The following is a 23,879-nucleotide window of genomic DNA, read 5'->3' on the forward strand; positions in this document are numbered from 1 at the left end:
TGAATTTTATCCTGCATATGAATGTCTTGGTGTCTTTCAAGGAAGCAGCTTAAAGATTAAATATGGCACAGCACTGGGAGTCTAATGAATCTTTTCATAAGCATTTGCTCCTCTTCCCATGAGAGTGCTCTGTTGTACAGCCCTTTCTGCAGAGTTCTTGTGCCAGTAGCTGAAATATCTGTGTTTTGGGTTTTTTGGGGAGCATGTCATACAGGCAAATGGAATTTCTGTGCACAAGAACTGATACTGAACAATTTTAGCTTCTCCATAAATGCACAGCTTTTGTAGTTGTTTCAAGAGAATACTTGCACAGGGATTGGACATACATATTTTAAATACAGTTGTATATATTAATTAGATAAACTGGCTTCCAGAGGCTGACAAGGTTACTTACTTTAATAATTATGGAAGTAAGATCTAGGTAAAGTTTATTAACCTTTATAGCCTGCAAACCTTCTGGGAATGAAAGCTGAAATAACTGCATAACAGTACAATCACACGAGAACAGGTTATAATCAGGTTCTGTACATTATTTTGCATGCACTACAGGGTATCAAACTTGCTTAGATCTTTTGTGCCAGACCTAGATACTATACCTATTCTCCTACTGGAATTGTCTCCATTATTATCTTATTCTTAGAGCAGATTACAAGGTCATGGCAAAAACAAACAAACAAACAAGGAATAAAAGGAATGACCTGAAAGATGTGTTTATTTAAAAAGCATGCTGTGTGAAATTAGTTATCCAAAATAACTCATTTCTGAAAGTTCCTCAGAGCACTCCAAGCAGAGATGCCAAACAGTTTATCAAAGAAATGTATTGTAATTATACAACAGAGTGTCTGCTTTCACAGAGACACAGCATGAGATATAAAGCTCTACATAAGTTTTTTTAATGAGAAATATTTTGGAAAACACTAAAATACATGAGTAATTCTTACCAATTCCTCTTATCATCAATAACTCAATTATTAAACTGAATCCATAGCATTACTTTTTAACCGATATTTCATCTCTTTCTGTCAGGGCTCTGAGTGTACCAATAGGTCTCATCAGGCCAGTCTGACCTGCAGCCTCCACAGAGGATCCACTGCCCCACAGCTCCATTTGAGCTCAGCCCTGGGCTTCCAATCTCTCTCTGAAATGACAGGACTAAGTTTCTAGCTGATGTACAGCTCTGCCAACATACATATAGATCTAGATCTTTTGGACTGCTTTCCTGGCTTGAACTTGACTCAGCATCATTGCTATGGGACTACCTAGTGGTCATTGTGCTGTGTCTTACTCTGGTTGCCATCACTGGACCTGATCCTTGCCTGTAAGCATTGACTTAGCAGTTTCACTACACCCTCTCTTGACCACACACTTGTCTGTCAGCCACACTATTGTCTGACTTTGCTGTTATTCCTGAGCTTGCCTAGGGGCAGTGGGTTGGGGTACTGGACAGTGAGGCCCCTGCCCCATTTGCTCTTTTTCATGCCTGACTGCCTATCCATTGGGGAGCAGCTAGCTCCACTGACTCATCTTCAGTTACCTAAGGCTTTAATGCTGCTTTCTGGATTTGTAAAAACATAGCTAAGTATGAAGATTTTTGTTTTCAGTAGTGCCAGAAAGATGGATTCATAGTTGCATGCTACATAATTATACAGCAAACTTTTAAATAGGTCCTACTGAGAGCTTCACAATGTGAATTAAAACATTTAACTTTGTAAAGAGACAAATTGAAGCAAACCAAAATCTATTTTGAATGATTCTAGGAAAGAAAATGTACATCAACATGTCATATCAGCTTACCATAATTTCTTCTAAACATTGTTCCAAGCTGCAGTTTGCCTTGCCAAACTAAATCAGTTTTGTTCCCTGCTACACTTCTTAACAGTTTCATACATAATTCATTGTGTTTTTTTTTATTGACAGCATTCCCTATTTTTTTATCCTCAGTTCTGTGTCCTTTTTCTTGAATTCTTTCAAGCACAAGGTTTTTCCTCTACATACTGCTAACTACTAATTTATCCATTTTCCCATGGTTTTCATTCAAATATTTTTAACAGATAAAACAGATAACAACTGTAAAGTTACCATGTGCATAAAAACATTTAAAGCTTCCAATTCACCATATATATGAGACTTAGTATTTCCAAGCTCTAATTGTAAACTGTCTATACTTTTCCTGCTATGCAGAGCTACTGCAACATTTTAAAAGAATTTCAGAATGTTTATGATTCTTTGAGAACCAATTTTACTCCTATGAACAGCATATTTTGGCCACAAAAGAGCTGAAGGAAAAGCGCATCTTAGAAAAGCAAGAGGGTGGAACTGGATTTGGAAAGGCAGTAGAGCAGGAAGGACCATCAATGAGCGTGTTAGCTTGAGTGACAGATGAGAATTGAGCTGGAGGAACAATGGAATGAACTCTCAGCACAAAGGGCTTAATTTTACATAAGATGCAAGCCACTATTACACCAATTTTATCTTACTGAAATTATCTGCCTCACTCAAATAAGATAAATTAATAACATCATTTATTTGCAGTTTTAAATGACTGATCTATAACTCTAAACATCTCCTGGAGCAGAATACCTTCCTACTCACTCTGCTTTCTGTAAAATAGATAGAAAATAGCTACCCAAGTACCCCAAAAACTTAGAGAAATGCTCTTTAATTTGTGAAAACAGTTCATATTTAAAGTCACGCAGTAGGTGTTTGATGTAAACAGCCATTCTACTTCACCTCTGAAACACACAAATACTGCATGAATTAAATTGCTACCTAGAGAAAAAGTAACCAATTCTTTTTGGGCAGCAGATCAAAGAAGAACTAGTTGCAGTAGCCACTTAGCAAGATTCCCATTCTCTTTTTTGATCTATTATGGACATCAGAAGTTAGGCTTTTCTACTGCAAGAGTACTTTCATGTAGCTTGTGCTTTCAGAAAATGCACCAGTGAGTGCCTAGCACTACAATACCAGCTTGAAGAGAGAATGCAAGTTTCAGTAAGTGAGTTTCAGCTGAGATGTCCCTGCCTGAAAGTATTCATTGGAGGGACACATATATCACCCTCTTCTCCACACCCAGCTCCATTGCCCCCAGAGGAAACCCAAACATGAATAAAACACCAGACTCCAGTAAATACAATGTCTGAAAGGCTTAAGAGAGAATATTCACTCTTATGAAACATCCTACTAATGAGATGTTCCTCACAAATGAAGCTGCTGTCCTGGGAAGTAGTTGTTCCTTTCTTCAAACATGTGGAAAAGCATATATAATGAGAAAATAACTCATAGTGATAGAACTGGAATTCTCTAGAACAGTTGCAGTTATGTAACATGTGGTTTCACTTTAGGCAATGACCTCAGAATAAAAATTAAATGGTCCCACTAATTAAAATGTAATTTTCTTTTTATACTTTAAAAGTAATATGCCAGTTGTGAAAGTCTGGGAACTGGTGTACAAAGACAAAAAGGCTTATGTGACACCTACATTTTTTTCTTTGCCTGCCTTTCTCTTTTTTTTTTGGACCTTATTTCTTTTTGGTAGCAAACATGAAAGGATACAATAATTAATCACGGAAAATCTGTTACTCTTAACTATTCTGTAATACAATTTAAAGGAACAATGGGCCATTGACTGATCATAATATTTGTCTGTATGTGTTTAGTTATCTGCTTAAACAGCTACGGGTATGTAGTTCATCTGTTACCTATGGAAAAAAAACTAATCAGTTACACTTAACTATCAGTCTGTATCTAGAATCAGCTGCTATAAACACCTTTTCTGTATGTAAAAAAAGAATTGACAAATATGAGTGTAAAGAATATACTGACACTTAAATACTTACAGAATAGTTCAATTTGGTGTTGGATACAGCTGCTCAAAACAAATAGTGAAATCTATTTCCCCAACTTCCCAGATTTTTTTTATTTTCATAGCACAAATGCAGTGATTTTGAATAAACACCTATCTCTGTCTTTGATTAAGCTTTACATGTATTACTTTTCTGCTCATAATCTTTGAAAGTACTTATTACTAGATGAAAAAAAAAATAAAAGTATTGCCTTGTAATTCAGTGGTGGGCTGCAATTTAGCAATAGAAAAAAAATAATTTAAAGGCAATATCCAGGACAAAGAAGCAAAAGAAAGAATTCCACAGTCAGATTATGTTAATTTCTTTTGTTTTAGCTTAACTTGCTCAGAGGCTCAGTTATGTGTTGAAAAAGACATGTCAACTGAGATGATATGCTAATGACAGTACATGTGCTTAGAACAATATAGCAAAATAGCTCTTGAATTCCTGACAGCTTGCACCCTAAGGAAGCACTTGTACTTCTTGGTAAATACCTTGCAATAACTTTCTGCTATCTGTAAACAGGCCAAGGATCACAACAGCCAAATAGATGCTGTAGCACCTCGTATATATGCAGTTTACAGACTAGCTGCACCCATGAGCTTGGTAACCCTTTTGCAGACTCATTTACTTCCTAGTAATTTTATACTAAGTGCACTAAGACTCAGCATTTTGCTGCGCATGGAAACACTGTTTAAATGCATACAGAACAACTTGTTCCCTCAGAGAACATGCAACAACATAAGTTTTTATCCACTTCCACCTTGTCTTTTGTCTTTGAGCTATTTTTCTGGTACAACTGCTCTAAGGCATGGCTAAAGTATGAGACAAGGGGCTGAGACTGCATATATTAGTGCATATCCCAACAGCCTGCACTATTACTATCAGGACAGCACATCACATCTTTTTGAGTGTCAACTGCTCACAGACTCTGCCTTTTCCTGAGTTACTAAAGATAGAGGATGCCATGAATGAAAAGTAATACAGTCCTCAATAGTTGGTATGAAAGCCAAAATTAACAGTAAAGAGAGAGATCTCTTTTTATCTCAGTTTGCCCTTCCCAGCAGAAGGGGAGTGATTATACAAACATAGAAAGCTTTCTGCTCGGAGTACATTAGTGAGTGATGTTCTTAAGAGCCAACTGGACTCTGTCCTGAGCATATTGACTCCAATTAATGGAAGGTGATTGCAAAGTAGTAATACAATTGCTGCCACTTCATTCCTTGCCCCTTCCACCCATTATGCATCACCATCTTCCACACATAGGGAAGCAGAAAGACAGCAATTATACTTTCTTTTTTTTTTTTTTTTTAAACACAGCATTGGTGCATTTTCATAGCAAATTGATTTAAAAAACTTTGTCTCCTGGAAAACTTCCAGGAACTGTGGTAGGCTGCCTAGATAAATATGTTAGCTTCAAAAATCGACTCAAATGCCTTTGCTGCTGTCCGGCTGCAATCAATTAGTTCCAACACCAAATCACATCAGGACTTTCTTCCCTTCCTTTCTTGAACTTTCAGTAAGTCACTATCCAACAACTGAATCCCATGCAGGCACACACCCAGGGGTGAGAACAGTACAGACCCACAAAGCCTTACAGACCAACACTGTCTATAGGTCCAGTTTAACCTGCAAGAAGTAGATACTGAGCTATGAAACACACTGACCATCTATTAGTCACAAAACCTCACGTCACTTAACATCTGTTGGATGTATGTTGGAGAAATTCTTGTTAGCAGAGCACACAAGAACTGATAAACATGAGCAACCCGTGCTGAGAACATCCTCGGAACCCTGCTAGCCCAGGAAATCGAGCTGTAAACAACTGAGCACCCCACACACAGCTGCAGTGGGCAGAGACTAGATAACCAAGGGGGCTGGAGTGAGTGGTCAGGAAGCCTGACCCTTAGAATGTTGTGATAAACTAACCTATGCACGCATTACATGTAACTCTGGACCCTCTGACTGTATCAAATCTTGGTGGAGCATGCCTCTTGCTAGAAATGCATGTAAGTCACTGTATCACAGAAATAAAGGGGATTTGACCATCTAGCCATATTGGTGAACAAAGAGTCATTTTCCCATAGCGCTCCACCGATCGTTTCCCAACAGACGTAAGCTTTTAAGGTGTGTTTGATGTTGTTTTGTTTTTTTAAGGATGACAAATATTTCACAACACATTACTTTTTTGTTCAGACATTCTTTTGATCTTATTATCCTAAGCAATAGCTGATGTTCCTCTAATCCAGCTTTCTTAGCACAGTCTTGGATCAGATTAAGCTAACCATCGCACCAAAGCTTCAGGCTGAGTTATCAAGACCGGTAATTAAGAGTAGCAGAAAAACCAGTCTGCTCTCTGGAGCTATCTGTAACCCCACTAGTGTAAAACACTCATCTCTGTGACCCTTTATGAATTGTTTTTCATGGCAGGCTATCAGAGGTGATAAATACTGAATGATCAGAGAGTGCTCTAGCAGATGATGATAGTCTGCTGGCTATCATCTTTCATTCACTACTCTCTGTAGCTCCACACTGTTTACTCTCTGCCTCAAAACCAGCAACAGCTAAACATTTCATTGCTCCAGTGTTTTGGAAAAAACAATTAAAAAATTAATGCAGTGAAATTCTAAACATGGTTGATAGCTCAGTTATTCCATTTAGATCCCTGAAATTGTTCAGTTACCTAAACATGCAGAAAACTAATCAAGCTAGCCTGGCTAAGTAGAGAAATTTGGGTAGTAGAGAACTTTGGGTAGAACTCAGGAAGAAAAGTCTGCTGGTTATGGAAGAAGGGGCAGAGGACTCAGCAAAAGTACAAGGCTCTTACAAGGACATGTAGGGAAAAAAATAGAAAGGCCAAAGTTCAGCTCAAACACAGTGTCATTAAAGATTAAAAAAAGTGCTTTCCTAAGTATATTAACAGTAAAAGAAGAGAGAGGAGAATGTCCACCCACTACTGGATGTAGGAGGGAACCTGGTGACCAAACACAAGGAAAAAGCTGCGCTGCTGAATGGCTACTTTGTCTCAGTATTTGTTAGTGACACCAGTTCCTCCCCGTGGAACTGGAAGACAGGGATGGGGAGCAGACAGCAGTGTCTGCAATCTAGGAGGAAATGATCAGCATCCTGTTGTGCCACTTAGACGTGCACAAGTCTATGGGACAGGATGGGATCCACCCAAGGATACTTAAGGAGCTGGCAGATGTGCTTGCCAAATCAATCACCATTACATCAACAGTCCTGGCTAACTGGGGACATTCCAGTTAACTGGAGGCTAGCAATTGTGATGCCCATATAAAAAAAGGGCTGAAAGGAAGATCTAGGAAACCACAGGCCTGCCAATCTGGCCTCAGTGCCAGGGAAGGTTATGGAGCAGGTTATGCTGAGGCAATCAGGCCCAGTCAGCATGCGTTTCTGAAAGGCAGGTCCTGTCTGACTAATCTGATTTCCTCAGTAAGTTTGTAGGTAACATGAAGCTGAGTAGCTGTGTTGATCTGCTAGAGGGTAGAAAAGCTTTACAACGGGATCTGAACAGGTTAGATCAATAGGCCAAGGCTAACTCCATTAAGTTCAACAAGGCCAAGTGCCAGGTCCTCCACCTGGGGCACAACAACCTCATGGTAACCTGCAGACTTGGGCATGTGTGGTTGGAAAGCTGCAATAGGGAGAGGGACTTGGAGTATTGGTTGATAATAATACGAGTCAGCAGTATGCTCAGGTGGCAAAGAAAGCCAGTGGTGTCCTGGTATTAGAAACACTCTGGCCAGCAGAAACAGGGAGGTGATCGTCCTCCTGTACTCAGCACTGAGGCCACACTTCCACTACTTTATTCAGTTCTGGGTTCCTCACTACAAGAAGGACATCGAGGTGCTGGAGCATGCCCAGAGGAGGATGATAGTGCTCATGAAGAGCCTGGAGCACTTGGCCTATGAGGAGCGTCTGAAGGAGTTGGGGTTGTTCAGTCAGAGAAGAGAAGACTGAGAGGGGACTTCATTGCTCCCTACAACTGCCTAAAGGGAGGTTGGAGTGAGGAGGTGGCAGCCTCTTCTTGATCACAAGCAACAGGACTACAGGAAATTGTTTCAAGCTGCACCAGGAGAGGTTTAGGTTGGACGTTAGGAAATACTTCTTCACTGAAAGGATTATCAAACATTGGAATGGTCTGCTCAGGGCATCATCATCATCCCTGGGGGTCTTCAAGTGGCACGTGGACCTGGTGCTTAGTCACATGGTTTAGTGTTGTTGACACTTCAGTGCTGGATCAGAGGTTGGACTGGTTGATCTTCACAGTCTCTTCCAACCAGATATATTCTGTGATACTTGAGGCCATTATCTCTATTCCTAAAATGAGTATTCCATGCTCTTTCCCACCACATCAATGGAAATATGTGCCTTATGGTTTTATGTGATTATAAAATGTCCAGCACATTCTTGCTTAAAATAATAACATTATTGTTCAGGATTCTTTTTTTTTTAAAATCAATTTAAAAATCATTAAATATTACAATGCATGTCTGATATGACAAATTATAATACCTTTGTTTGCCTTCTTGTAGGCTGAGACCACTTTCCATGGATAACAGACTATCACATGTATCTTGATTTGATTGTCTCATATTTTGGAGGGGTGTCCATCTTTGCCAGCCTCTGCAATCTAAATCTTTGTGGGTATCTGCAGAGAAACACAAGAGCTGCTAGAAATCTTATGTTCATTTCACAGAAGGAATTTCTAAAAGAGAAAATGCACATTAAATTAATGAACTTCAAGTCATAGAAATAGGGAAATAATCAGGTAAATTACAAAAGAAATATAAGTTTGTCACTTTTTTCCAAGAATAGCAGAAAGTTCCAACACCACCTTGCAGTTGTTGCTCTGAAAACTTCAAGGGGACTAAAGCAATGACTGTTTTGTTGCATTGTTTTGGGAACAGTTAATTTTACAATTGAAAAATAAGCTATTATTGAATAGCATGGAAGGCTCCCCTATTTCTGCATCTGCTGTTCTCAAATGGACATCTTTCAGCAAATGTGAAAAATAATTGCACTTTTCCAGCTTTCCAATGTATTTTGCCAATGAATTTGTATCAATTCTAATAGTCAAGGATTATGTCTCAGCTGATGACAAATGAGCTAAAAGTTATTTAATAGAATTAGCAATGGAACACCCCAAAGCCCAGGTAAAGGGCAAAATTAAACCGAGGGCTCTCTCAATATGTGAGACAGTAGTTTTGAATTCCTCCCTCTGCCCATAAAACTATAGTGTCAGAGTGACATCTGCAGGATTTCCACACTCCACAACTGCAGTCCGGGGACTGTCTCCAGACATTATCAAATACATGTATTTGGCAACAAAACCTACAAACTGGCACATCCTTCAAACAACAGCTTGAAATCAGTAACATTGTGGATTTACAGCTTGTAAACACACAATTAGAGCTTCTCTTGTATAAATTTTAGAATTGCTCTTTTCTTGTATACATTTTAGAATTAGTCTTTTTCAGTCACAGTTCATTAGACTGTTTAAAGAGTGAAACAAAGTCAATTTATCTTTGTGAATTTATTTGGCATATTGGACCATATCCTGTAGATGAACTGATAATCTTTATAGTCAGTCTCTGGAAATAATGTGAAATGATTCATTATGTTTAGTTTCCATTTTCACCTTCATATAGATGGGCTTCATACACACATATGCATTTTCCATCTTCACATGCACTGTTCATAATGGCAGACAGACAAACTTTGCTATAAGAAGCCCTAGATTTTACCAAAACTTACATGCATAAACAGTATGTCAAAGCTAACACAACACAGAGCTTAACACAGGCTCTAGTAGATTAAGTCATAAGGAAGCACTTTGTTTAGCTCTACAACCCACATGTGAATAACACTAAACAATGAGATGGTTCACTCAGCTCCTTGTGGGACGTGGCTTACCAGTATCAAGTCTAGAAATGCTCCAGTGATGAACAAACCTGTTACACTGTATAGACTAATTACTATTGGCCACTGTATTTCAGGAACTTACAGGGGAAAAGAATGGTTGGAAAGCTGTAGTGAGACATTGATCCATAACTCACCAAATGGTAATGCAAAGTAGACATCCAGTAAGATCTCATGTGAAGTTGGTGTTTTTGTGCCTTGAATCTCACTCCCATTTTTTACTACTTCAGAATACAATGTCCACCAGGAACCTGGGCCTTCCTAGAAAAAATTGTTCTGAATGTTATCTGGGCAGGAATTGTCCATTAGCATTATCCACCTTTTCCTGAGCGAATGTTCCCCTGAGTCAATAGGAGTTTCTTTATGACACTAGTAGGATAAGGATCTTTTCTAGACTCTGCCAAATTTTGTTTATGTAAGAAGTACTCAGTGAAGTTTTCTCATAGGAATGGAATTCAAAAGAAATATTTGTTCTACAATATAATTGAATACACATTAAGATGGTCAGATGATGAAAACTCAAGAAATACGAATATAAAATATTATTTTTATGAAAAGAGGTGTTTTAGTTCATCTTGAACTGCTGCCAAACAAGTACATTCCAGCAAGACCAAAGCAAGCAATATATGCTAATAACCTAGCCAAAAAAGAGCTTCTGAAGTAACATGGTCATATATTTATTTCTGAGTTACAAAGCCCAGAGCAGAGCTGCAGAGTTAGAATGGAAGTTCCACAGTGGCCTAATTATAAATGAAGGCTTAGAACAGCCTGGAAGAGTCAGCAACTTGTAGCTCAGTAACAGCTATGGCAGCAGAGTAAAACAAGCTGCTTTAGGGCCTGAAAGGTGCTTGGCAGCTGTGATACTGAGCTACTTCTAGTTTCAGTTGGTATGACTTTCTTCCCCTCCTTCCATTCTCTGAGTAGAATGATTGAAATGTCAGTCAATGTACATATGACTATTTACTAGTTCCTATAAAGAAATGGGAAGCATGTGCTCTAAGAACAAGTAGCTTTCTGATTCGCTCTTCTTCATCATCTTGATTATTTTTTAGAAAACTTAAAGAAGCCAAATTTATTTGCAGATTTAAAGAAGAACAACAATTAATTTTCCCTGATTGAGAGTTATTTGTTATAAAATTATACTCCATGGACTACATGTAGCATATTTATGAATGGAAGAATTGGGGAGTATTAGAATAAGGCACCGCTTTTTCCATTTTCAGATAATTTTGCAGCACTTGCAGATCACATCCACACTTCCAGAAACTGTCTTTGTTTTCTAACCTACTAAGCCAGGCCAGGAACCTGAGTTTGAAATTCCCACACTCTAATCACCTAAACCAAACTCCTCCTGCCTCCCTAAATAATTCATGAGTGCACTTACTGAATTATACCCAACTTGGCATGAGAGGCATTTCTCTGTGCTATATTGCTGACGCATAGAAGTAGTCATTTTGAGAGTCACATGTGCATTATGGCTCAGTGTTACAAACTGGAACAAATGAGACAGCAACAGACCTCAATCATAATTGTCATTACAGTATTTAAGGAGAATGAGAAATTAATTGGATTTCACTCCACAGAAAGTCAACTTACATCTGTTGCATGTTCCACAGTTGCAAGGGGAATCCATACAACTCCTAAAATGCTATCCCAGAGCAAGCCTTTCTTCCACAGCTCTACAATGAAGCCTTTTCCATCAGCACAGATTTCACTGAAAACAATGAATACACAAACCATTAAACTGAAAATGCAGTCTTAACAGCTCAGTAATCTATCATAACAACCTGAGTTAGTTATTTGCAGCACATAAAGAGGGATTTTTTTTTTTGTATACTCATAAAATGCAAAATAGCAGGCATGATGCTCATTAGAGATGACAAGCTGCACTATGCAACAAAAATACAAGTGGAAAACAGCTCCCAAGCTGAGCTGCAGACCCAGGCTACTTAGTTCTACTAAGAGGATGCATGCAATTTATTACTAGCTGGGTTTGGCCACAGAAATACCACACCACCACCTTATTTTGCAAGAATTTAAAATAAAATTTTGCCAGCCCATATCACTCACTGATGACACTTAACCCAAGAGACAGGTTCTTTCCCTTCAACTGATTTGTGTGGTGTACCACAGTCAGTTATGCTGTACTTAAAGTTACTAGGAAAATGACAAGTGAAATCCAAGAAGGGCAAAGGGTGTCACCCCTGAGCGAGGTACAGAACTCATCATATTCTTCTCCATAAACACTTTGTTGGCTGCTTCACTCTCTAATTTTCTGCTGTTCTCACGTGGCTGGATAGATGCAGTGAATTTTTGTTCTGTTCACTTACAGCCATCACAAATATATTCTAGAAGAAAGACTGTAAATTCTTACCTTGTGGTATTTTTCGACCCCAACTTTAAAGTTGTTGCACTGATGACTGAGCAGTGAAAGTGCATATTGAAAGCTTAATCAATCATTTGTAAAATGCAAGCTAGTAATATCTACATGTAATGGAGCAGGTTTGTTGGTTAGGGGTTTGTTTGTTTGTTTGCTTTGTGATGGTGGGTTTGGTTCTCCATTTTTTGAGGGGTTTTTGGTTGGTTTGAGGATTTTGGTTGTTGTGGGTTTTTTTGGTGTGGCAGGATTTTTTTTGGGCGTGTGTTGGGGATTGTTTTCTTTTCACAGGCAGAGATGGAGAGCAAATTAAAAAAAGGATATGCAGTATGATTTTACAAAGTCCTAACAAATATACTTGTAAATGCCTATATACACTGCCTTTTAATAGTCTGCTGTGTTGTATAGTTGAGTAGGCAACAGATGGAGCTACAACAACCTAGAATTTGCTAGATAAGTGGGTTTGTATTGTTAAGTAACATTTAGATTACAAATTAAGAAAATAAACCTGCTGAATTACTTGTTCTCATTGGTGTCATGGAACACTCATTTACGTACTATATGATTTAAAGCAAAGCATTTATACAGCAGAAAAACAAATATAATACTGTTTTAATGATAATATGAATCATATAGAAAGGAAATAGAATAGAACAACAATCAAGATGTGTGCAATCAGTTTGAGTTCTCTTTCTTCTCATTTCTGTATTCCTAAGACACAATATGAAAATAAAGATACTAGAAACAAATCTTTTCTTCCCCTTCTTGACTGCTGTGCTTGATCTGCAATATGGCTTGCAAAATTATCTTCTGTTCAGCTCCTCATAACTAGCCTGGCACCTTTTCTCTAAGCTGGATACTTTTTTTCTCATTGTCATGGCCTGTGCCAAACGTTATTAATTGCTCTGAACTGTCCACATATAGCAAAGAGAGAACGAATTCATTCCCTGATACTTACAACATGAAGTCCTGATCCCAGCAAGGTTCACTTCCCCTTCTCTCTATTGTAGTGCTTTTTAAATTTTGGACTTTTAAAACAACATAGGTTTTGAATGCATCTGGAAAAGAAAGAAAACCTCACGTTATATCTTCCTAGAAGCCAGAAACATTCAATCTCATGGTAGTAGACCTCTTGCTCGGTACAAACCATTCAGAGGGGTGTTACAAATATGTGAATTGAAACAAGGAAATTCTTATTAATTCTGATGGAATTATTAGGGAAAATTCTCAGTCCATCACAGGTGTGAGAGAACACAATCCTAAATGACAGCAAGGATATTATGGATCATCTTCCAGACATGACTTCTCAGGTTATTTATCAATCTCCTTAATATCTTACATGAAACCAGCACACACTTCCTTTCTGTAAATTAGTTTTTTCAATTGGTATGATATTGATATCTGACTAATGGACTTGTATGTCCAGTAAAGGCAGCAGCACAGACTAGTAACATGTAATTCAGTCTTGCTTTTATGTGTGAATCTAGTTCTGTCTATAGATGCATTGGTAAAAGGGGGTTTGGTCCCAGAAAACCTCAGATATTTTTTGAGATGCCAAGTATGTACATTCATAAAATTGGACTCAATCTCCAGAAAGAACAAAGCCTTTAAAATTTTGAAGTTCTTGAAAATATCAGTAACAGCAGAAGGCAAAAGAACTGAGGGAAAGCTCTGCCCTCCAGGGCCTTACATTAGAATCGAAGGCAGCAAAGGGTATATTGCGTTATTTCAATGAATGGGGCTGTTCAGAAAAGCTTTGCAACTTGCATGCATGCAACACATCCTTCATTAGCCTCCAACATCCTACATGAGGATGAACATAGACATATAATTTATTTCTTTTTTTTTAATAGAGCTACTGTCAAAATATGCACATGAGATGTAGCCAAGAAGAGAAGAATTTTTGAGCTGTCTGTATTACACTAGGTTAATCAAGAAGTCTCAGTTGGAAGGAAGCTGTCACTGTCTACAATAGCCTATTGAATAGGTTGTATCAAATGACACAGCAGTTAACAAGAAGTGTGAAGAAGAATTAGCTCAGTACATCCTGTATGTAGATCTTATCAGCTAGGGCTGATGATAATGTTTGACAAAAGGACTAAAGGATGTTATATCATGGGAACTATTTTTGTCAATAAACAAAATCACCAGCGATCAGCGTTATCTATTTACTCTCTATTATTCAGCACACCCGTCTTTTCAAACATGCCTTTGTTCTTACACTGAAAAAAAAACTTGACAAAGCCAACAGAGATTTCGTAATCTGGTGACTTATTTGTGAGAAATATTGTCAACAATGTGTGATTCACCTACTATCCTATTACTTAGTCTGTGTAACAGAGGTAAACAAACCACAGAACTGGCAAAATCCTTTGTATTTGCAAAATTTGTTTGTAGTTTGGAGACTTGCAACTCAATGTTTGAGAAATTTTCACAACTATGCAGTAAATTGATTACTTGTCTCAAAAAAGACAACCTACAATATTTAACTGCAGCCAGTGTGAGTGCCCACATCTATAACTGTTTTCATCAAAAAAAGGTAATAACGAACCTCCCCCAGAAGTAAATGTTACTCCACTGCACTTCAGCACTAATTCAGCTTCTTCAGATGTCATGAATATTTCAAGAAAATGTAGAAATTCTACCTTCCAAATAACCACAAATGCATAACCTCCTTGAAGAATGACAGTACCAAGGATGAATATTACTACAATAACCTTGCAGTGGAAATGAGCTGTATTTTTTGCTAATGATACAAACTGTTTTCACAAAGCTGTTACTGGAGCTCCCAAGCCTTTGCCTATCAAAAATGGAGGCACAAAGGGCAGAATTTTTTTTCTTTTGTGAAAAGGGCAAGCTATCACCCTGCTCAGCTCTTCAACTTTCAAGCAGAACTAAAGCACAGCACCCTTATGGCAACTTAGACAAAAAAATAAACCAAAGGAGAATTTAAGAGTTTTGAGGAAACTGCAGGTATCTCAATACTTCTCTCAGTCACTACCTACAGAATTTTCTGCCTAGGAAAATATGGCCAATAATCAGAGAGTAAACCATTCAAACTTTATTGCCTATACTCATGGCATTAGCAAGTCTTTGACAGCATTCAAAGGAAAATTGAAATGACTTAAGTTTTATTAAATAATTGATTGATAATTTTATTTTGTCATTTACCACATCTGAGAAACAACGAAATACAAGATCTGCTGAACCCAATGGATCATTTTCATCTGCATTAGAATTTCAATGAAAGAGATCATTTCTCAGTGTATTCTTCATACATATACTTCACAGCTTACTCTGAAGATGACTACCACTGAAAGTCGTCTTCTAATCACATTCCCAGAAAGCAGCTTAACCTTTTCTAGTTCAGAGCTGCCTTTCTCTGATCTCCATGAATTTAAACAACTGGCAGGCTGCATTTAGAAGCCTGTATGCCAGTTTCTCCTGAGAACTAGTCAGTCAGAAGATTTTGGAGACCTCCAATTTATAGTCTACCTATATGTTAGAAATCTCTGGCTGAGTTTGGATTTCCTTTTCCACTCTGGCTAAATCATGGTCCTGAAGGAAGATCTAGAGAGTCCTGGGTGGTTTGATTTTACTCATGTTTATTACTCCTCACACTGGTGAAACTAAAACCCTGCACTCTTTATATAAAGAGTTCCTTAGTTCCTTTTGATTGATGACCCATTCAGGTCATCAAATGATGCAAAAATTCATTTTAGTGGAAATATTCCTTAAATATTCTAATTTGAAAGACAATAATAATTAGTAACTATGACATATTGTCTGAGGCTACAATTTTGATAATTTTATTTTTAAAATAAATTTATATTTTTAAATTATTTCTCCATTGGTTTTGCTGCAGACAAGCAGTCCCTGATTAAATGTTCTTTGGTGTTCTATACACATGCATGTCAAAGAAACAAAAATGTAAAAATTAAAAGGGAAATCAGACTTACCAGTTGCTTTAGCCAATCTTCCTCTTTTCACTAGATATATAGAAAAAAAAAATATATTCAAATAATAGCTTGACAATGCTTGCCATTAAATTTTATGGGGAAAAAAGGTATCTAAGGAATTCCTGTGGTCTAAAACAATTTCTCTTAAAAAATACTTTGTGGTAAGATAATATAAATACTCAGATTTTTTTGAAGAAGAAAGCCTATGGGAAGCCTTTGCTACTTAGGCGACCTAGTAAATACATAGATACAACATAAAGGGCAGAACAGAGGCCAGGTTAGTCTGCTATCCATCACTTCATAATGCTGGTTTGAAATTCTTCTCACTAATAATCACAGCAGGCTCACAGACATCACATAACCTAAAGTGTTTTCTGTCATCTTACAATGAATCATTTTGTTATATGTTGTATTTATTTTGCCTAACAGAAAAGACACACTGCAGTAAACACCTTATGACCTAAAAAGTGAGCATTTCAAATCCTACTTTGTTCCATAGCCTTAGGTTTTGTGCTATGGTACCACTAACATTAGTGAAAAATGCCCTGAAGCTAATAGCATTGTGATCCAGGTTGTCATCAGCATTGTGAAAATCTAACACAGTCATCTTCTATCAAATAGCTGACTAATAAAGGTCATTGAATTTAGATTTTTTAATTACTTAATTAAACACTCTCTTGCCATATCAATGCATGTAATACAATTAAGTTCAACTCGAATGAAACACCACTGCAGTCCTATAAATATCAAACCTGCTTTAAAATATACTTATGTATACCATATATTTCACTACTACACTTAGGACCCAGTGAAAGTCAATAAAACAAAACATTGAGTCCACAACTTTACACCACAAAGGTTCCCAAAAGAAATTGTTTTCTGACTCCATTCCCACAAGCTGCATCACACGTGCAGAATGTCCCACAGCCTGAATAATTCCACGTCTCACACCAAGAAAGCTTTCACTTTCAATGCAAAGGGGGAGAGACCAGACTATCACTGAGACACAAGCAGAGAAACACTACAGCAGTTCAGATGCACTGAAAGAGCATAGAATTGACACACCACACTTACTTGGCTTCTCATGAAGTACCTCAAGATTCCCCATCATCTAAAATGAATAATGCACCTCTGCAGTCTATGAAGTTGCTTTTTATAGCCATTTAAGTATTTGTCACATTGGTAAAGGAGCTTGCATAAGAAAAGCCTACCTTTTACAGAAAGAAGTTCCATTCCAGATGAAAAATATTTTGAAGAACAGAAATTGCAAGTGCCTTTTTTTTTATTTTCTTTTTTTTTTAACCTCCACAAAGCAGAGAAATAGTTTGAGTTGAAGACTAAATTACTCTTTTCCTTGTTTCCTCACTTTTCCTGCATGCTCCTCCCATATTTCACATGGAGGAAAGCCAGCCAATTGATGGAGCAGTGAAATACCAATGACACATTCTTTCTCCCTCTATACACAGCCTGAGATGAAGAGGAAAGAAGAAATATTGCTACTTTTTCCTAACTCTCATTTCCTCAACTTCTATCTTCTGTATGCAGCTGTCTTTAAACATTTCTGCCATCTGTGCCACCAATAACAAACACAGTGCAACCGTTTTGTTAAGAACATTCTTTGGCAGCTCTTCAAGCTTGATTTTGGTATGTGCAAAGCATCTGAAGTGGAATACAGTTGTTGTGGGGTTTTTTTTTCTCCTTTTAACTTTTAAAAATGAAAACACAAATTCACATAGAAGTCCTACATTACTATAGTGGCTATAACTAAGCATAAGTATGTTTGATTTTCCAAAAGTGAGAATAATTACTGCACAAAAAGACAAGATGAATATTCATACTTTGATTTCTAATTCTACTGTATCACTTCATTGGATAGTGAATATTCTCATGCAGTATTAACATATTTACAGCAATATTCACTGATGGGTGATGGCCACACCTCAAAAGAGAGGTAAGAGATAAGACTGTTTAGCCTGACTAAGAAAATTTAGAGAGTTGGAGTGGGTTGATTGATATTTGTAAATACCTGATGGTGTAAAATGAATCTTTTCATTGTTGCCTAATAATAGGCAAAGAAGCAGTGGGCACAAAGTGAAATTCAAAGTTTCACCTCAACATAAGAAAACTCATTTTCACTGTGATGGTAGCTGAACACTGAAACAGGTTGTCCAGAGAGGATGTGGTGTCTTTGGAGATAGTCAAAACTTGACTGGACACAATCTAAGGCAACCTGTTCTTGCAGAGATGTTGGAATCAATGATGTTAAGAGGTTCCTTTCCTGTGATAGCCCACAGAGGCAAAAATCTGTCAAATATGATGCTTAAGAAAATATAGTGCATGATTTCATGAAAGTCTACAATCACTCTACATGGTATGTGTTGTCTTGCTTTCCAGTCCCCAGAAATATATATTACTTATGTTGTTTTAAGATCACGGTGTTATGCCATATCATGAAGTTGTTAACATACAACATTAATCTGAAAAACAAGATCAGAAAGTATTTGCATATCTCTCTTTTGAATTTTGTTTGTTCTGAATGAATCTCCCACAGCAGTCTGAGAGCCAGGTTACCACCTTGTGCAAGCAATGGAGTTTCACTGAACTTAAGAGAACTCGTCTGGTGCATGCTGGCTGAGAATCTGATCCCAAGTATGTATTTGGGTCAAATGAGAAAAATATCACTTGGAACAAAAATCCAATCACTGCTGACTTAAGTTTCAGTAAACATAATCCTCAGTAAGCCTCAACATGAGCAGAAGTTATACAGGTGCATCTCTCTATCCTTCCAAAACAGTGCAAACTTGCCTCTTCCTTTCTTCCCTTATCAGGTCCGTTCATGCAAGATACTGATTTTCTCCTCAAATCCTGGGGTTCCAGTGGCAAGAGCAGTCATAGCAGTCCTTTTACTTTACTCTTGTGTCATGACACATGTCATGCAGCTGGGAAAGATATTATGCTTTATGGTAAGAAACACACAGAGAATACATGAACATAGGAAGAATGTCATTGTACACTGAGAATGTGGCATGTGGAAATGCTCCTTCATTTGGAAGAAAGCATTTATTATATTTAACAAATATATAATGAAGAGCACTGAGCTGGAACAAGTTGTCAAGATAGCATCTGGCTAAAGGGCATAAGAGGAGAAGCTGTAGTATACCATGCATGTTTCACAATTATCCTGTTACTTAGTCATGTCTTCTCCAATGTTTTCCATTTCCTATATTATCATTTCTCATTTAATGCCTGATACTACATTTCAGTCCTGTAAATTGATGTCAGTTAAATGGTCCCAGCATTGCAGATCTACATGCAGAATCAAAGTTAGAAAGACATGAAAAAACAACCCAAACTAGAAGTTGTTTACATTACAGTTTAGATCAAAAAGCATTTAATGTTACTGGAAGAGTGTAATGAAGCAAATGTTGTTATTAAGGATGTATCAACTGATACCTAGCACTGGTGAGTGATCTGTTTCCAAAAGACATAAATAATTATTTCTCAATCCAAAAATCTCATCCGACAGAAGAAGGATATAACTATTTTAATTTATGAGCTTACCTTTTATTTCTGTGTGTGTGAGAATCTTTCTTTTTCTTTTTAACATGAGTTTATATAGCACATATTAGCAAATTCAAGCCTGCCAGCATCTTTCAGTTAATTCAAAAGTGAGATTTTAGTCGTATGATTTACCTACTTGGCATTAAAGCTACATATTGTTCTTCTCAGGAAGTTCCTCCTCTACAGGATACTTGCAACAACTGTGGTCACAAACTCAGATTTTAATATAATATATTGCATAAGGAAGACAAAGAACAGCACATTTGAATGCTAAGTGCAACAACATATGAAAGATAACCTCTCCACTTTCAGAGCAAGAATGAAAATACAGTTTATTGTTGTTTTAAGGCATCTTAGAAAATACTCAAAAGAAAACTTCACCAAATTTCAGTTGATTTATTGGAGTGTAGGAGCAGTTTTTTCTTGCATGCCCCTACAGTCCTCTCTGGGTACTTTTATGCTGAGTCATGTATTTTTAAAACAGCTTTTGACCTTGGAATATTCACATTTTAACTATCTTTCTTCAGAAATTCTCCCCTTAAGAAGAAATATAATTTGCTCCTTTGCAAATAAATCTAGTGAAATTTTCTTCTGATCAATATTCATCAGTATCTCCTTACATTAGCATGTTAAGAAATGTGTCAGTCACTTTGGAAGACTGGGAGATAAACTGGAGGCTTTTGCAACCCCCCTGAAGTCAATAATTGATTTTAAATGAGGCCTCATGAAAGAAGATTTCTGCCTATTATGGGAAAAAATTACACACTCTTCCAATCAAATTGAAAGATAAGCAAAGGGAAAAGGACCTGGGAGTCCTTGTGGATGGAAAGTTGACCATGAGCCAGCAATATTCTGTTGTGGTCAAGAAGGCCAATGCCACTCTGGGATGCACTAGAAGGGCTGCAGTTAGTAGGTCAAGAGAGGTTCTTCTCCCCCTCTACTCTGCCTTGGTGAGGCCACATCTGGAATATTGTGTCCAGTTCTGGGCCACTCAGTTCAAGGAGAACAGGGAACTGCTTGAAAGAATCCAGTGCATAGCCATAAAAATGATTAAGGGAAGTTCCATGTAAACATGAAGAAAAACTTTTTCACTGTGAGGGTGACAGAACACTGGGAACCAGCTGTCCAGGGGGCCTGTGGAGTCTCTATCTCTGGAGATGAATATTCAAGACCTGTCTGGATGCATTCCTGTGTGATCTGGTACAGGTGATCCTCCTCTGGCAGGGGGAGTCCTTCCCTCCCAGCCCCTAAGATTCTGAGATTATCATTATTGTGATCATAAAACAGAAAGCTGAAACCAATGAGAAGGATTTCAAGCAGGAAAGCATGAAAAATGTAACATTTCCAATCCATTTCACTTCTACATTTCAGAAATATAGATTCTGCATCCCCAGGTGTATTCTATAATTTTCAGTATAGTCCATAAGTGATAAAAGATAGAAATAATGAACTCTGTAACAAAATATGTTATCAAGAGATACATCATCAGGGCAATGGGATAAGCAGAAAATCAATCAGCTGATTTCTGACCCTGAGAAGCTATGAGCAATATTAAAGATAGGAACTACAAATTAGATCAGTTTTGTCCTTGTCTCCAAAACATCAGCACAACTATGGCTAGGGATAATAGGTGATGTGCTCTGTGCTTCACAAAAATCACCTTGATAAATGGGTCTGATGCACTCCATTTACCCTTTTCCAATAGGAAACAAAAGGAAAGGCATTCCTTCAAAATGATGTGCTTTTAACCACCAAATACAGAGATACAAATTTTATTGAAATTGCTATTTGTTATTAATCTCCAAAACCATACTGAAAAGCCAAGCTGCAACAATTAAAAAATAACAAGATTCTGAAGTTTTAACAGAAAAAAATACACTAACTTATCAGAGATTGATATTCCACCTGTCCTATTTGTGATAGCCACAGGACCTAGGACATTATTACACTGAAAAAAAGAATTTTATTAAATAAGTGTATTACAGAAAAGTTAGTATTTCAGCTGTAAGTGCCAGAAATGTCTAAGTTTTGAATAACTGAGTTAATGAGGAAAATGTATAATTTTTAATTTGGCCCTAAGCATTAAAAAAAAAAAAAAAGACTATTCAGTTCAGATTAACTATTTGGTTTTGTGTGTGTACAAATTTTGCATAGTACTTTGCATCTCTCATTCCAACTCTAATTCCATAAAGACTGAAAGCACTCTCACTCCTTTGTTAGGGAAATACTGTCAGAATTAGCATCTGTACAGTGCTTTGGGATCTTCTCATTAAGAATGTCATGAGAAGAAGAAGAAATATTTTTACTGTTGTGTGTAAATAGAAACTGAAAGTGTACAAACCAGTTACTGTAGCACTACACTAACAGGGAAGAGGATCACGTACTTCTGATTATTGTTCTTAAGTTTGGGTGCTATACTGCCTTCACTGTGACCTGTAAATCCTGTAAAAGAAAATGTATTTTTTTTTTCTAGAATCTATTTTAAGTTAATAAAGATTTCATTTCACTGGTAGCCCTGCATATTGGCACCATCACTGTGAAACTGCTGCCACATTGAAATTAAACTGTGATCATTATAACTATGAAGGAATAAATTCCTAAAGAAACTTTACCCATCAGAAGCCTGATCAAATAATTCTACTCAGCAACTGGTTCTTGGAAGCACAAGTTTGTTCTGGATCAAAGGAAATGTTCTCCGAACTCCTCCATTTCTACTCCACAAGTTTTAATGTAGTCTTAAGCAGCCCTCCTAGCTGCTTTTATTTTTCATTTAGAGACACCTAGTGGCTTGAGTCCGGTTTGCTCTGGAGAGCAGCAATGAATTCTCACGTCTGAATTAAATTTACAGGTTTTCAGATCTTATTTATCTCTTAAAACACAGTAAACATTTAAGTTCACCAAAAAAGGGACTAAGGAACTCTATTTCGTGGCACAGATGAAAAGTTTCAGATGACAATTAAAAAAAAAAAAATTAAATACACACTTGGAAGGTTAAATGTATCCTGTACTGTCTGTATCATAGGAAGCTCAACTTAGTTTTCTTTTCTCCAGATCATTCAATTATATTCATCTTATGCCCCACATTTCTTACTTTGGGTTCTCTGCCTCGTCCTAAACATAAAACTGAAAAGGATGCTGGTTTTCATTGCTTTGTGTACTTTTGTATGCATACAACTATAGAATCATGGAATCAACCAGCTTAGAAGAGACCTCTAAGATCGTACAGTCCAACCTAGCACCCAGCCCTGTCCAATCAACTAGACCATGGCACTAAGTGCCTCAGCCAGACTTATTTTGAACACCTCCAGGGAGGGCAACTCCACCACCTCCCTGGGCAGCTCATTCCAATGGCAAATCACTCTCTCTGTGAAGAACTTCCTCCTAACATCCAGCCTATACTTCCCCCAGTGCAACTTGGGACTGTGTCCCCTTGTTCTGTTGCTGGTTGCCTGGGAGAAGAGACCAACCCCCACCTGGCTACAGTCTCCTTTCAGGTAGTTGTAGACAGCAATGAGATCACCCCTGAGTCCTCTCCTTTCCAGGATAAACACCCCCCAGCTCCCTCACCTTCTCCTCATAGGGTTTGTGTTCCAGACCTCTCACCACCTTCATCACCCTTCTCTGAACACATTCCAGTACCTCAACATCTCTCTTGAATTGAGGAGCCCAGAACTGGACACAGGGCTTAAGGTGTGGCCTGAACAGTGCTGAGTACAGGGGCAGAATAACCTCCCTTGTCCTCCTGGCCACATTGTTCCTGATGGAGGCCAGGATGACATTGGCTCTCCTGGCCACCTGAGCACACTGCTGCCTCATCTCCAGCTACTACCTACCAGAACACCCTAGGTTGTTTTTTTCCTGGCTAATCTCCAGCCACTCTCTCCCCAGCCTGTAGCACTGCTTGGGGTTGTTGTGGCCAAAGTGTAGGACCCTGCACTTGGCCTTGTTAAATCTCATCCCATTGGCCTCTGCCCACCCATCCAGCCTGTCCAGGTCCCTCTGCAGGGCTCTCCTACCCTCCAACAGATCAACACCTGCTCCTAGCTTGGTGTCATCTGCAAACTTACTGATGCTGGACTCAATCCCTTCCTCTAGATCATCAATAAAGACATTGGACAGGACTGGGCCCAGCACTGATCCTCGGGGAGCACCACTAGTGACTGGGATCATTGCTCTGCATTTGTGGTTAGTGGAGTA

At 37.9% G+C, this 23,879-nt stretch overlaps 1 protein-coding gene across 1 annotated transcript in view; it reads right to left on the reverse strand.

Annotated features, from left to right (window-relative positions):
* The window catches only part of LOC135182943 (protein unc-13 homolog A-like), a 51,237-nt gene that overhangs the window by 20,966 nt on the left and 6,392 nt on the right, over positions 1-23,879 (reverse strand). Inside the window, exons 2-6 of the mRNA XM_064157592.1 lie at positions 16,122-16,151; positions 13,121-13,220; positions 11,382-11,499; positions 9,923-10,046; positions 8,379-8,514 (exon numbers count right to left, since the gene is read on the reverse strand). Of these exons, the coding sequence (XP_064013662.1) occupies positions 8,379-8,514; positions 9,923-10,046; positions 11,382-11,499; positions 13,121-13,220; positions 16,122-16,151 (508 nt within the window). The remainder of the gene's footprint in view (positions 1-8,378; positions 8,515-9,922; positions 10,047-11,381; positions 11,500-13,120; positions 13,221-16,121; positions 16,152-23,879) is intronic.

The sequence above is a fragment of the Pogoniulus pusillus genome, chromosome 17 (genome assembly GCF_015220805.1).
Source record: "Pogoniulus pusillus isolate bPogPus1 chromosome 17, bPogPus1.pri, whole genome shotgun sequence".
NCBI lineage: Eukaryota > Metazoa > Chordata > Aves > Piciformes > Lybiidae > Pogoniulus > Pogoniulus pusillus.